The sequence below is a fragment of the Narcine bancroftii genome, chromosome 3, assembly GCF_036971445.1.
Source record: "Narcine bancroftii isolate sNarBan1 chromosome 3, sNarBan1.hap1, whole genome shotgun sequence".
Classification (NCBI taxonomy): Eukaryota; Metazoa; Chordata; class Chondrichthyes; order Torpediniformes; family Narcinidae; genus Narcine; species Narcine bancroftii.
Window position 1 is genome coordinate 258,947,026 of NC_091471.1, and position 16,318 is coordinate 258,963,343.

At 41.9% G+C, this 16,318-nt stretch overlaps 1 protein-coding gene across 1 annotated transcript in view; it reads right to left on the reverse strand.

Annotated features, from left to right (window-relative positions):
- The window catches only part of LOC138758580 (hepatic lectin-like), a 41,469-nt gene extending 25,404 nt beyond the window's left edge, over positions 1–16,065 (reverse strand). The window contains exons 1-4 of the mRNA XM_069927730.1: positions 15,982–16,065; positions 15,449–15,568; positions 11,518–11,589; positions 8,547–8,698 (exon numbers count right to left, since the gene is read on the reverse strand). Coding sequence (XP_069783831.1) covers positions 8,547–8,698; positions 11,518–11,589; positions 15,449–15,568; positions 15,982–16,012 — 375 coding nt within the window. The 5' untranslated portion in view covers positions 16,013–16,065. The remainder of the gene's footprint in view (positions 1–8,546; positions 8,699–11,517; positions 11,590–15,448; positions 15,569–15,981) is intronic.
- Between the last annotated feature and the right edge of the window lie 253 nt (positions 16,066–16,318).

Here is a 16,318-nt window from a genome sequence, read left to right on the forward strand (position 1 = left end):
GCGAACAATAAGGGTGATAGTGGGCATCCCTGCCTTGTTGATCTGCTTAAATTAAATTGCTTTGATATATATCCATTTACTGTCACTTTCGCCAATGGCCCCTTATATAATGCTTTAATCCAATTAATATACTTCTCTGGTAAACTGAATTTTTGCAATTCTTTGAATAAATAATTCCATTCTACTCTGTCAAAGGCCTTCTCTGCGTCTAAAGCAACCGCTACTGTTGGCGCTTTACTCCCTTCTACTGCATGAATTAAGTTAATAAATTTACAAATATTGTCTGTTGTGTGTCTTTTTTTAATAAATCCAGTTTGGTCTAGATTTACCATTTTAGGTATATAATCTGCTAATCTGTTTGCTAATAGTTTAGCTATTATCTTATAATCTGTGTTAAGTAATGATGTTGGTCTATATGACGCTGGTGCGAGTGGATCTTTCCCTGGCTTTGGTATTACTGTAATTATTGCTGTTTTACATGAATCTGGTAAGCTTTGTGTTTTGTCAATCTGGTTGATTACTTCCAGGAGGGGAGGAATTAATAAATCTTTAAATGTTTTATAGAATTCTATTGGGAATCCATCCTCTCCTGGTGTTTTATTATTTGGTAGTTTTTTTTATTATCTCTTGTATTTCTACTATTTCAAATGGTTCTGTTAATGTATTTTGTTCCTCTATTTGGAATTTTGGTAGTTCAATTTTAGTTAAAAATTCATCTATTTTGCCTTCTTTCCCTTTGTTTTCAGTTTGGTATAATTGTTCATAGAATTCTCTAAAGTTTTCATTAATCTCCGTTGGATTATATGTGATTTGTTTGTCTTTTTTCCTTGATGCCAATACCATTTTCTTAGCTTGTTCTGTCTTAAGCTGCCATGCTAGAATTTTATGCGTTTTTTCCCCTAGTTCATAATATTTCTGTTTTGTCTTCATTATGTTATTCTCCACCTTATATGTTTGTAGTGTTTCATATTTTATTTTTTTATCTGCCAATTCTCTTCTTTTAGTTGTATCTTCCTTCATTGCTAATTCTTTTTCTATATTTACTATTTCCCTTTCCAACTGCTCTGTTTCCTGATTGTAGTCCTTCTTCATCTTGGTTACATAACTTATTATTTGCCCTCTAATGAATGCTTTCATTGCATCCCATAGTATAAACTTATCTTTCACTGATTCTGTATTTATTTCAAAGTACATTTTAATTTGTCTTTCAATTAATTCTCTAAAATCCTGCCTTTTAAGTAGCATGGAGTTTAATCTCCATCTATACATTCTTGGAGGGATGTCCTCTAACTCTATTGTCAATATTAAGGGTGAGTGGTCCAATAATATTCTAGCTTTATATTCTGTTTTTCTTACTCTATCTTGCATACGAGCTGATAACAGAAATAGGTCTATTCTTGAGTATGTTTTATGTCTACCCTTTTCCTTTGGGTGTTGTTTCCTCCATATATCCAAAAGTTGCATTTCTTGCATCGATTTAATTATAAATTTGGTTACTTTGTTCTTTCTGTTAATTTTTTTCCCAGTTTTGTCCATATTTGAATCCAAATTAAGATTGAAATCCCCTCCTATTAATATGTTCCCTTGCGTATCTGCTACCTTCAAAAAAATATCTTGCATAAACTTTTGATCTTCTTCGTTAGGCGAATATATATTGAGTAGATTCCAAAACTCCGAATATATCTTACATTTTATCATTACATATCTCCCTGATGGATCTATTATTTCCTCTTCTATTTTAATTGGTATATTTTTACTGATTAATATAGCTACTCCTCTTGCTTTTGAATTATACGACGCTGCTGTTACATGTCCTACCCAATCTCTCTTTAATTTCTTGTGCTCCAATTCAGTTAAATGTGTTTCTTGCACAAATGCTATATCAATTATTTTGACCTTTGTATTCCAGTGGCTTTTTGTCTTCTCTTATTTTCTTCATTGCTTTCTCCAATATATTTTCTCTTGTTGTATATCTTAAAAATTTTACTAGAATGGATCTTGGTTTTTGCTGCGGTTGTGGTTTCGGTGCTAATGTTCTATGTGACCTCTCTATTTCCATTTTTTCCTGTAATTCTGGTCTTCCTAGGACCCTGGGGATCCAATCTTTTATAAATTCTCTCATATTCTTGCCTTCTTCATCTTCCTTAAGGCCCACTATCTTTATATTATTTCTTCTATTATAGTTTTCCATTATATCAATCTTCTGAGCTAACAGCTCATGTGCCTCTAACTTTTTTATTAGATTCTTCTAATTTCTCTTTTAAGTCCTCTACTTCCATTTCTACGATTATTTCTCATTCTTCCACATTTTCCACTCTTTTTCCTATCTCTGATATGACCATTTTTATTTTATTCATTTTTTCTTCTGCATTCTTAATTCTTATTTTTATCTCATTAAATTCTTGTAATTGCCATTCTTTCACTGATTCCATATATTCTTTAAAAAAAGATATATCCATTGTCTTGCCTTTCTCTTCTTCTTCCGTTTCTTTCTGTTCTTCTTCTTCTTCCTCTGGGTTAACCATCTGTTGTTTCCTTGTTTTCTTTTTACCCTCTTCTTTCTTGTTGTCGTTATTTTCCATGCTCTGCATCTGTTGCTGTGTTGCTGGTGTCTCTCTCAGCTGTGGAGATCGACTCCGTAGCTGTTCCCCCCTCCCATCAGTGTGTTTTTTTTCATGCGCGGTTGCGCACTTTTACTCGACTCTGCGAGCCATTTTTGTAGTCCCGAGCCCGGGACTTCCAATGACCTGAGGGAGCGGGCTTCTCTCTCCGCGGCGGCCCTCCTCGGACAGGTAAGGCCTTCACCTTCTTCTTCCGACGTTCTTTCATCTTCTCTTCTTCCCATTGTTTTCGACTTTTCTCTCTTCGCTGCCATTTTCTTCTCACCTTTATTTTTACTTTGTTTTAATTTTTACTCTTGTACCTTTGTGTTTTGTGCTGTTTTTTTTTCAACTTTTCCGGAGAGGGCTGGAATTCCCTGACCGGCCACTACTCCATCACGTGTCTCCTCCCAATGGGATGAAAAATTGGTGCAACGTAGGAATTCACCGGTATTGCATCATCTGCTTAACATTTGGAAGAAGATTCATGTAGAAAGGAATAAAACAAATTACCAACTACCAAAACTAATATTGACGCAAAATCAGCTAATCCCTTTTACTTTGGAGAATGGGAGATAAAAGGGATCAAAAGAATAGAAAATTGTTTTTCGGGAAATAAATTATTATCCTTTGAACAAATGAAGGATAAATATAATACAACTCATGATACAATGTTTGCATACTACCAACTGAAAACCTACTTGAAGGACAAATTGGGAAAGAGTCTGAGGTTACCAGAAGGAAGCAATTTTGAATATGTGATTACAGACACAATGATAATTTAAAAATTTGTAACAAGCATGTACATCAAACTGCAAGAAAAGGAGAACGAGGAAACAAATGGTAAACCTAAACAAAAATGGGAACAAGATCTAAACATAAAGATTAAGAATGAAACATGGGAGAAGCTATGCTCCGGAACTATGAGAAATACAATAAACACGAGGTTACGCATGATACAATATAACTGGATACACAGGCTATACATCACACCTCAAAAGTTAAATAAATGGGACCCAACAGTATCAGACAGATGTTTTCGCTGTAAAAAGGAAACGGGAACAACAATTCATGCAATTTGGACATGTGAGAAAGTGGAAAAATTTTGGGAAGATCTAAACCAGATATTAAATAAAATCACAAAAACCAATATACCAAAAAACCCAGAGATCTTCCTCCTAAGTCATATAAGAAACAAAGAATTTGGACTCGATTTGGATGGATCACAAAAAAGATTTGTTACGATAGCCCTAGCTGTAGCAAAAAAATGTATTATGTCAACCTGGAAATTAGAAGACAACTTGAGAATACAACAATGGTATATAGAAATGAATAAATGTATTCCATTAGAAAAAATAACATATAATTTAAGAAATAACATTACAATATTCAAACAAATATGGGAGCCATACATGAAACACAATAGAGAAATCCTACCATGGACCTCCACCACCTAAAATGACAGAATGAGAAGATAACGAAAAGAACTGACTCAGTAAAAATTTCTTGTTTATTTTTATTAAGTGACAACATTGTTTAACGGGTTTAATGTATCTTATAGATTGAACTTTAAATAAATGGGAAAGGGAGTGAGGGAGGGAGGGAAGGGAGGGGGGAAAAGGGGGAGAAAACGACACTATATATTTAAGAAGAAAAATGTCTGTATGTATCTTGGTCAATCTGGTTTATAGTGTGAAAAATAAAAAAATTTAAAAAAAAGAAAAGCCATTCTTTTTAGCCGTGGACGTTAGTGATGAAACAGTTCGCGCTGCTCTGTTACACAAGAAGGATGGTGATGGAGTAGAACATCCTATTTCATACTTCTTGAAAAAGTTTAATGACCATCAACAAAATAATTCAACCATTGAGAAGGAGTTATTAGCGCTTGTTTTAGCGTTGCAACATTTTGATGCATATATTTATACTGCTCAAAAACCTTTAATAATATATACTGATCATAATCCATTAGTTTTTCTGTCTAAAATGAAAAATAAGAACAGACGATTATTGAACTGGAGCTTACTATTAGAAGAGTATGATTGAATTATTACGCACATAAACCAGACAGATAATGTAATAGCAGATTGTTTGTCAAGATGTTAATCTGGGTAGATATTAATCTAATCACATATTATAAAAACAATGGAGTGTTTATTTTATTTTATTCATGTAATACTTCCATTAATACTTAAAAATTTGTTCTTGTGGACCAAATATTTTTTTTAGCAGGGTAGGTGTTACAGAGTTATGCTGTGTGGTTTTATGTTAAAAATGACAGGTGAAAGTGGACTTCTGAGAGAGTGGGTGACAGACTGAACATGTGCAGAAAATGGAAAAAAATTCTGGATTTGGATGATAAACCACCACTGGGTGGTGCTGTGGAGTGGAAGAAGGCCCAGAGCATGAGTCATTGTCTGGAGGACAGTTTAGAATGTTGGGCATTTCAAAAAGGGATGAACATTCCGAAAGCAGCCAGAAGGATCCAGACCAGGCCAGTTGTTCCTCTCTCTGCAAGCAACACAAGATAACTTCAAATTTTGTGCTTTCTCTCTCTCTCTCTCTCATTAGTTTTACACTGTTATAGAAATTTGCATAGTGACCAGTGGGCATTGTTATAAAAGGGGGGGATTTTGAATTAAAATTTGAAGGTGAATTTTTGTTAATAAAATAATTTTTCATCTTTACCCCTGTGTGATATTCCTTGTTTGTGGTTGCCAGTTTGATCTTGTAACACTTGTCACGAGGGACATGTGCCAGTGCACAGGTGGAGTGGCTCAAAGCCCTCCACAATGACCTCTGTGACCCTGGTATCATGAGACTTTTTTCACTTTATCAAATCTCAGAATCTGCCATACTCCATTGGGAACGTCAGAGACATAACCAGCGACTGCAAGGTCTGTATGGAGTGCAAGCCACACTTCTACCATCCGGTCAGGACACATCTTGTAAAAGCCACATGCCCCTTCGAGTGCCTGAGCATGGACTTCAAGGGCCCCCTCTCCTCCACTAACTGTAATATATACTTCCTCACAGTTATCGACGAGTATTCGCAGTTCCCCTTTGCCATCTCCTACCCTGACATGACCACTATCACAGTTATTGGGCCCCTGCACAACTTGTTCGCCTATTGTGCATCCACAGTGACCGGGGGTCATCATTTATAAGTGATGACCTTCACCAATTCCTGCTGACCAAGGGTATAGCCATTATCAGGACCACGAGTTATAACCCCTGGGGAATGGTCAGGTAGAGAGAGAGAATGGCACTGTGTGGAAGGCCATCCTCTTTGCCCTAAAGTCCAGGGGAATGTCTTTCTCTCACTGGCAGGAGGTCCTTCCAGACCTCTGCTATGTACTGCCACTCTCGCTACCTCTCATGAAAGAATTTTCTCCTTCCCCAGGATTTTCACATCCGAAACCACCCTACCCTCTTGGCTGACATCTCTGGGGCAGTCCTGCCCTGCAAACACATGAGGGTTGATAAAACCAACTCCCTATTCGAAAGGGTTCAGCTCCTCCATGCGAACCCCAAATACGCGTATGTAGCCTACCCTGATGGGTGCAAGGAAATTATCTCCATCCGAGATCTCGCGTGTGTGGGGAGGCCTTGTGGAGCACACCCACCAGGCAGCATACCCCCTTCCACAATCATGCATTACATACCGCTGCACCATTCCCCCCCCACCCCACCCCAGTCACTCCAGCTGAGCCATCATGCCCTCTGCAGGTCGACACAGCACTGGAGTTCCAGGCTGAGATAGCATCCCTGGCCGCAAACCCAACAACTGGCACTCCGCCGGTCAGTACGGAAGATCAAGCCACCAGACCAGCTTAACCTGTAACCAACGTCACCCCGCTGGACAATAAAACAAAACAAGGGGTGAATGCTCAACTATATCATATTCCTGATTTCCTGATTACCTGGCTCCACCCCATCCTGTGACTGTTGTAATGGATTATAAATATTTGGGATTTTGGTAAGATTAATAGGTTACATACATGCACACATTTAAAACAGATCTTATTTGAAGGACTGAAGAATTCATATTTAGTAACATTGCAGGATCTCTCGAGAATGTGATGCACATTTTACAAGTAGGTGCTAATTGAACTATGTCATAAAATGAAAGACCATTGTTTTGGAGGAGACAAACTGGCTACAAGTACCATTCTGCAAAGTGCTCACAGAAAGGTAACTCCTTGGTTTTGTTTATCTAAGACAAAATCTTGACTAAGGAGAAAAACTCCTGTAGTTTGCTGAAGAAGGTGGGGGTTTTTGCAAGTGAGAGAATCATATGGGCTTTCTGGAAGTCTCAGTTGGAGAGAGAGTGGGGGGGTGGGGAGAAAGAAAACAAGCTCTCTCAGCTAGTGTGTGTGACACTGAAAAGAGATTGAACAGTCATGGCTGAAACAAGCCAGGAAGAGCAGTTTGGAAACAAAGTTCCAAAGCAGTGGATGGCTAGAAGTGCTATCTGTCTGATGTTTCTCTTGGAATAAGCAGTACAGAACGGAACTCTGTGGTGGCCTGAAAGAAAGAGGTGAGGTTACCATCTGGAAAACCCTGATGGGGCAAGTTTCATCAGCGAGACTTTGAGGTGACTAATGGTGATACCTCAGTTGTGGAAATCCTGGAACAACAAATATCTATCTCTGAAAACCCTACAAGAACCTTCCTGAGTGGTAAACATTTACCTTTTGAGCACCACAGCCTGGTGAACTTTATACATGTTAAATTCTGTGCACAGTATAAGAATTGCCTGCATCCAAAGAACTTGGAAGAAGGAGAAGTGAGATTGAACAGTGAACCAAAGAACTTTTCTTAAATTCACACACACATTACATATACATGCGCTTAGAATTAGAAGGGGGTTAATTTGGGTTGCTTAAGTCTATAAAGCCTCTATCACACTAACCTTTCCCCAGAAACTCGGGTCACAACACAGGATGAGGTCCTTGTACATTGTGAATAAAAGAGTAGATCAATTTCAACCTCTCGAGTTATTTACTGTACATCAAGAAACAGTTAATATTTCAGGTTGAAGATTCTTTACTGAAGTTTTAATTTCCCCTGCTAGGTATTTCCAGAGTTTTATGCTTTTATTCCATTTAGGATTGTCCTCATGGAGTTTGTACATTCTTCCCATGTCTGGGTGGGTTTACTTTTGGTGCTCTGGTTTATGCCTACCCTTAAAAATGTACTGGAGTTGTATGTCAATTGGGTGTAATTGGGCAGCACAGACTCGTGTGCCGAAATAGCCGTATGTCTAAATTGAAATTTATACCTCCTGCCAGCACTACATGACTGTAGCTGCAGAGGGCAGTGTTGACCCAAAAATCTATGATAATCTGCTCCGGCTCATACCTCAGTCGCTCTACTGTGATTGCTAGATACAGACCGTGACATCACAGGCAAATCCCTCCCCATCATCGAGAACGTCCACAGGGAACGCTGTCGTCAGAGAGCAATAGCAATCCCTCAGCACATGCTCTGTTCTCACTGCTGCCATCAGGAACAAGGTGCAGGTGCCACAACTCACACCACCAGGTTCAGGAACAGCTGCTGCCCCTCCACCATCAGACTCCTCAATGTCAAACTCAATCAGGGACTTATTTGTGCACTTTATTGATTTTTTTCTCTCTCTATTGCAGTTAGTTTGTTAACATTTCTTTACTTGTTTACATGTTCACGTGGTGTACAGTTTTTTTTGTACTGCCAATTAGTGGTAATTCTGCCTGGCCCACAGGAAAAAGAATCTCAGGGTTATATGTGATGTCAAGTATGTACTCTGATAATAAATCTGAAATCTGATCTGAAATAATAGTTCTTGACTTTAACACGTCATGAGTGTCGTGCTCATTAAATCTGACCCTTACAAATAACTCCAAGGTGTGATGTGTCCCAAAGAGACAGAAATGCAAGTCAATGAAACAAACAAATTCCTCTTACCTCCTCTGCTGCACTGTTAATGACCACAAGGTGGGAATTCATTGAGGCACAGAAATTCAGAGATTCGTTCCAATAATTTTTAATTGTTGAGAAGTAATAAAGTTTATGATTGAAGGATCTCCATTGGTTGAAGGGCCTACCATGGGATAGATCTGTGAAGGTATTTAAATGAAAATGGTGAAAGAGCTGACTGAGGCATTGCAGACCCTCACTAACCCAGAGTCAGTTGCTGCACCAGTGCAGGGGCTCAGTCTCTCCCCTTCCTCACATCCCACCAGTAAGGGCGGCTGGAATCATTGGGAAATTCTTCCCTCGCTCCTCGGAAGCAGGATGGAGAAACTCATGACAGCATCCAGAGCCCAGGAGAAGAGGGGATGCAACTATCCCCCCCCCCCCCCACCCCAGTCCAGTATCACCAAGCAGTGAATTTTCAGAATGAATTACATTGGACAACACCTTTTAAAAAAAAAAGGTTTGCTTCCTGAAAAGTAGTTGGGGACTTTGATAGACAACTTCAAGCTGAAAACAAAGACAATTTCAGATGTAGGAAGTTGAAGAAACATTTAATTAACTGACAGAAACAAGAAGCGTACAGGAAGGAAAGTAGATCAGCTCACTGAGTGGTGTCTCAACAACAATCTTGCACTCAACATTAGCAAAACCAAGGAGGTTATTGTGTACAATAGGAGGAAATCAGGGGAACATCAACCACTCCTCATCGAGGGGTCAGCAGTGGAGAGGATGAAGAAGTTTAAATTGCTGAGTGTCAACGTCTCTGAGGATCTGTCCTGGAGCCTCCATGTTGATGCATCACAAAGAAAGCTCGCCAGCGGCTATACTTTGTGAGGACTTTGAGAAGATTCAGTATGTCTCCAAAGATTCTCAAAGGCTTCCACAGGTGTTCTGTGGAGAGCATTCTGGCTGGCTGGTATGGAGGTGTCAACTCTCAGGACAAGAATAAACTCCCGAGGCTTGTTAACTTGGCCTGCAACATCACGGGGACCAGACCACCCCATCGAGAGGCAGTGTCCTAACAAAGCAGCTTCTATCCTCAAGACCCCCACCACCCAGGCCATGTCCTCTTCACTCTACCATTGGAAAAAAGGTACAGGAGCCTGAAGATGAGCATTCAGCGGCACAAGGACAACTTCTTCCCTGCTGCTATCAGATTCCTGAATGGTCAATGAACCTTTGACTTTTTTTTTCCTTTGTGACAGTACATAGATATGTTTTTGGGAGATAAATTGGGGCAGGTATTTTAGTGTAGGTCACATACAAACACTTTAAAACAGATCTTATTTAAAATACTGGAGCTCTGCTAATGCTAGACATGTCGGGGCCAACAGTCTTTGCAAGAGCTTTGGAGAGTGCCCCAGAGACTTCACTAATGGATTGTTGTTTACAAAAAGGCAACAGAAGAAAGAGCTTGTCAGAGCCACAGACAGTCTGCAGTGGAACTTGCAGTTCGATGAGGGTCATGTGGTTTTGCAAGCAGAGAGAGTCAAACAGATTTTTCTCTGAGAGAGAGAGGGGGAAAGAGAAAGAGAGAGAGAGAAAGGGAGAGAGAGAGAGAGAAAGGGAGAGAGAGAGTGAGAAAGGGAGAGAGAGAGTGAGAAAGGGAGAGAGAGAAAGAGAAAGAGAGAGAGAGAAAGGGAGAGAGAGAGAGAGAAAGGGAGAGAGAGAGAGAAAGGGAGAGAGAGAGAGAGGCACAGAGAAAAGTTTTACAGTCAGCAACAGCAGCTGGGACAGGAACAGGACAAAATGACAAGCTTGTGGAAAACCCCATTTGAAAAATGGGTTGTGAGTGCTTAGTTCAGCCTGGTCAAAATGCTTGTGGTTCTTGCAAGAGGAGAGGACTGGCTTGAAATAAGAGAAACAAAAAGGCTCTCTGTGATGAGGTTATAATCTGGAGAACCCTGAGGGGGCCAGTTTCTTCGGCAAGACGCTGAAGTGGCTGATTTAAAAAAGGAATCAGTTTTGGGTGTCCTGGAACAACAAATCTCTCTCTGAAAACTGACAAGAACCTTCCTGAGTACTGACCATACATCTTTCAAGCACCAAAGCCTGGTGAACTTTATAAATTTTAAATTCTCTGCACAGTATAAGAATTGCCTGCAACCAGTGAACTTGGAGGAATGAGAAGTGAGATTGGACTGTGAACCAAAGAACTTTTCTGAACTTATACATACATTAGATGCACGTGCGCTTAGAATTAGAAAGGGGTTAAGTTAGGTTAGTTAAGTCAACAGTGATAAGTTAAAGTGTGCTTCTGTTTTCATGTTTAAAGATAATCAAAAGCAACTTTTGCTTAAGTAACCATTTGTATAGGTGAATATCTATTGCTGCTGGGTTTTGGGCTCCTCTGGGCTCGTAACACCTTGCACTGTTTTTATTTATTTTGTAAGTTTATTTATAATCAACAAATTTCATGACATGTTTATGACAATAAATTCTGATTCTGATTCTGAATTGAATTTAGCATGTTTAATCTCATAATGATACTGACACATTGGTTCATTAATTCAACTGACCTAAAAATGTTTTGTCAGTGATTTTCATTTGTACTTATCTGATGTCTCTCATGTCCAACAATAGTCAGCCAGTATTGATGGATTCCAGTTGCCCTGAGACCACTTTCCCATGGTCCCAATGTCCTGGTGAAACCTTTTGCCAATTTCGTCACTGATGGCACCAAGATCAGCAGGGAAGAGGCCCAAGTGCAAATGCGACATGTTGCACTTTATGGTTTTGTCTGCTGGAAGTAGACTTAAAATATGACATGGAATCACAAAAATAGGTTCTATCCAAATTAAGATGGTACGCGATAAGACAATTTTAATGTGATCAGACGATTTTAAAGCATGACCAACACAAAATCTATATAATACACCCCAGAGTTTTCAGGAAGCAAAATCTTCATTGTCCAGTGTCATTGAAGATGAAAAGTCTCTCTGACAATTATTAAACTTACTGTGTGCCAGCTGTTTAACATTCGCCTGAAGTTGAGTGAGAGAGGTGCTTATCTCTGCAGAATTTCCTGAACCTGAAAGATGAAGAGAACCTTAGGTCGTTTTGTTAAATCAGTCTTGTTTTGGAAAATGAGATTTTCACAGTAGAAAAATGATCAAACTCCTTGGCAGCGGTTGGCAAGTTCTTCCTGTATTCTGGATATTCTGCTCTTGTACCTTCTTGGCTTGGCTATTTCTACGAGTTTCAGTCTCAAGGAGAGACCTTTACATTGGGATTAAGGAAAAGTCCACAAAGAATGGGAGGACCACAGACACTGACATTCCCATGATGTTCTTGATGAAGAAGGGATGAGTAATAACAATGGGGTCAGTCTGAATACTGAGGGATGAATGGCATTGTGTTTTCTCCATGGCAGAGAGGAGGTTTATAGGCTTGAACTGTTAGTGTAAGACCATCAACCTGAGTCTAACATAGACAAGACCAAGGAGATGATTGAGGACAAAGAGCCACTCCCACTATATATCCATGGCTCCATCATAGAGAGAGACGTGAAAACAAAGCTTTTTAGCATTCATTTAAAGGACAACCTATCCTGGACCCACAACACCTCCTCATTGGTCAGAGCACGCTGCATCACCTACACTTCATCAGGAGGTACAGGAGCACAAGTCTACTGGCCAACAGGAGGGCAAGTCTACTGGCCAACAGGAGGGCAAGTCTACCGGCCACCATCCCAACAACTTTCTACAGGAGCACAATAGAATGTGCCCTGGCTGGCCGCATCACAGTATGGTAGCTCCAAAGCATTAGATCGGAGGGCAGCACAGAGGGTGATTAAAACTGCAGAGAAGATCACTGGAGTCTGCCTTCCCTCTATCGATAATGTATACAGGGAGCAGTGCTTAAGGAAGGCTTGGAGAATCCTTGAGGATCTTTACCATTCAGCCCACAGTATATTTGAGGTAAAGGAGCATAAAAACCAGGACTGCCAGACTGGGAAATAGGTCCTTCTCACAGGCAGTGAGACTGTTGAACAACTCTAGAAACCCATAAATTATTTTGTATGTAGATATATTGTTTGTAGTGTGTGTATGTGTGGGGAGGGGGGGTGGGGGGGTGGGGGGGGGTGGCTTACAGTCAGTCTAACATCCCCAGCCTTGCCCACAATGGAAATGCTGGGGAAAGAGGAGATCAATCAGGCAGTGGGCAGCACTGAGAGACAAAGACTCAATGGACCCGGTGGGGTGGTCCGCTCAGCATCTGGCGAGATGCCTCATCATCACTGCTCACAAACAAGCACCAGGACAGACTGGCTGGCAGTGAGAGGAGCCCTCCCAGTCAGATCCTTCCTGTATAATCTGAACATCACCCACCACGAACGCTGTCCCCAAGGTGGCTGCAGTGGAGTGGAAACAGTTGCCTACCTCTTTGCTGAATGTAGATTTGCTCAGTGTGTGGATGAACTGTGGGGACTTTCTCCCCAGCAACAGTGTGACAGAGGACTCTGATTTACAGAAAGATGCCCGAATTTTGTTGGTCTTTCATCACAAGAAGATACTGGTGTGGGAATGCTGCCGACTGGCACATTCCAGGCTTCAGGATTACGTGCTGAGGGACGCACTGAGGCTTGGTGCAGCCAACGTAAGGGCTCTGTAAATTATTGTGATGTCCGTTAAAATAGAGATGTCTGTGGTGTGCTGGACAGTGGGGTGAAAGCTAAATGTGACGGAGACGGAGAACCTACAGGCTGTGAAACTGGGTCATTTTCTGTGATGGAAATGGACTGGTTCGGAGCCAGTGAGACCCATCAGCCGCTCCCACCTTCAGCAGCGGCCTACATTCTGCCAATGCAGCTGGCCTTGGAGCTCTGCAAGCCGAGCCAACGTATTGGGTTTGTGAGCGGTCGTGGTATCATAGAATCGTGAAGTCTGGGTTGGCAACGTTGGCTTGGTAAGGCCTTGTGCGCCCAAGTTACAGGGTTTACTGCAGTCCCTGCTGCACCTGTCACCCAGGCAGTCAGAAGAAAGTAAAAACAATGCTGGAGAAACTCAGCAGATTAAACAGTGTCCATAAAGGTAAAATAACAAGTGTTTTGGTCTTGAGCCCTTCATCAAGGTACGAGGAAGAGGTAGGCAGGCATCCACACTATAAAGGACACTGTTTGACCTGCTGAGTTTCTCCAGCATTGTGTTTCTACTTCAATCACAGCGTCTGCAGACTTTCGTCTTTTATTGTCATGGACTGTCAAACCAAGGCCACTCATAAATTGGAGGACAAACACCTAATATTCTGCTTGGGCGCTCTCCAACTGGAAGGCATTAACATTGACCTTTCCAGTTTCTGCAGACCCACTCTCCATTCTCTCCATTCTCTCTCCCTTCCCCATCCCTGTCTCCTTTCCTCCAGCTCTCCACCCCTTCCCTCTCCATTCACAGAGCCACCCACTTCCACTTATTTGCTTGTGTGACCTCCCTCCCTGACCCACCTGTGGGACTGTGCTCCTCCTCCTGCCCCCTCTCCCACCATTCTGTTTGGGCACCTGCCTTCATTTTGCTCATTCCTTGATGAAGGGCTCAAGCCTCAAATGTTGGTTCTGCATCTTCATCTTTGCTGTTTAAAGGACACTGTTTGACCTGTTGAATTTCTTCAATGTTGTGTTTCTACTTCAATCACGGCATCTGCAGACTCTCGTGTTTAACTCCCAGCGAGGAGGAAGTCCACACGGATTTAATCTGCTTCCATCCCAACCCCCTCTGGGCTTTAGTGATCTCTGATGGAAAAAGGGTGAGCATAGGCAGTGGGCAAGAGAACACACCACTAAAGCCACATGCCCTGGGGTGGGAGGGGAAAGGGGGGGGGGGTTCATCCCAGGATTCGGGATCCTCAACCAGATGGGAAAATTCCAAAACAAAACTGAGATGCTTGAATCTTGAGCAAACACTGAGCTGCTGAAGGCACCCTGCAGCATCCATGGGTTTTGGGTCGGGACCCTCTACCTCATTGAAAGGTTCAAGCCCAAAATATTGAAGACCATTTCTTCGTGTGGATGTTATCTGACCTGCTAAGTTCTCCTCTACTTCAGAGAGACTGGGCACAGACAAGGAGATCACTTCATTGAGCACCTCTGCTCTGTCCTCCACTGGAGCATGGATTTATCTCCCAGTGGCCACCTATTTCAGTTCACTTTCTCATTCCTTTGCTGTCTATGGTCTCAAGCACTGCAAGATGGACCACTCACAAATTGGAGGAAGAACACCTCATATTCCACCTGGGCATCTTCCAACTGAATGGGCATTAACATTGACATCTCTGGCATTTGTTAATTGCCTCCCCCCCCCGCCCCCGCCCCCCACCCCTTCTGCTTGGCCCTGTTATCTTTCCCCAGCTCTCACTAGCTTTTCATTTCCCTCTGTCTCCTTTCATAGAGCCAAAATCCCCCAGCCAGCTTTGCCTTTATTTCTGAAGCCTTCCTATCCTCTGCTTATTCTTTTCTTACAGCAAGGCGTCGGCTCAGGTCTGAAACACCAATAATATATTTTTACTTCCTAAGGAGGTTGTGAGACCAGCTGAGTCCCTCCAGCAATTTTTACTACAGTCACAGCATCTGCAGACTTCAGTGTTTCACTCAGCTGAGTTCCTCCAACACCTCAGGGGAATACCATTTACTCATCAGCCTCACCTCTAAGTCAGACAGGTAATGCACAATAAAAGACCAGCATGAAGGCTGTGTGGATGGAGATAAAGCAGAGCTGGGCTTTGAAGACGTCTCTGGCAGCCGGCAGCATCAACTCCTCCCCAACAATGGGGGATGACTGAGTCCGAGTTCACTGCTGTTCACTGTGGATCTGGTCCACAGCGTGAGGCCAATCCACTCTCCCAGGGCTAAGTCATTTCACGGGGATACTTTTCAAATGCTATCATGTGAAACTTACTCAGACAAATCGCCGTGCCAAGAATCACCACGGACAGCAGGATGGAGAGGCCCAGGAGTGTGTAGATGACCACAGGGAAGAAATTTCCACGGGCAGACTCTTGCAGCTGGATACCAAGCTCTGAAATGTGTAAATGAAAATCATCACTGAAACAGGGGAGGAAATCGTTCTCTGAAATTGAATGCAAATCTTCCCTGGTTTATATCCAGAGAAAGGCCATTGGGATAGTCCAGTGCACACCTCTTCAAAGCACCAACCTTCACCTGCACCAGAACTGGAGATCTACATGGGCAGGGTGCATTTACTCAGTACACACAAAATATCATTTGCCCAGGTAAGTCCAAGGCACAGGGTCCTCATCTCCCTCCTCTCCCGGCATCTTCATTCTGAGTCTATATGATCTGTAGAAGGCATGAAATCCAGCTGATTCACTACAACCGATAAACTACAATAACCCTTCACCCAGTGGGGATTTGGCTTCAGTTTTTCCCACTGATACCTGACTCCATTCTTTTCATAGTGGTGAAACTCACTCGATATGCTGTAATTATCCTTTCGGTCCATGTTCTCAGCTGGAAGATCACCTTGTCTCTGAAGAGCATGCGAGGGATGTTGGTTTTATATGGTTCCTCATGCTCAACGGCTGTGTGGATTTTCTTTGGAAATCCACAACTCCGCCCGTTCCAGATTTCATGATAATGAATCACTTCTGCTTTTTAATACATGATTCTGCAGCCCCACCTTGAGCTTCAGGTATCACGATCCCAAACCTGGATGCTTGAATACAGATCACTGTTTATGTGGAGACATTCAATGGTGGTCAGAGCCCAATGTTCAGACGGATTTGGGCTGCTCCTCCTGAGTGCACCT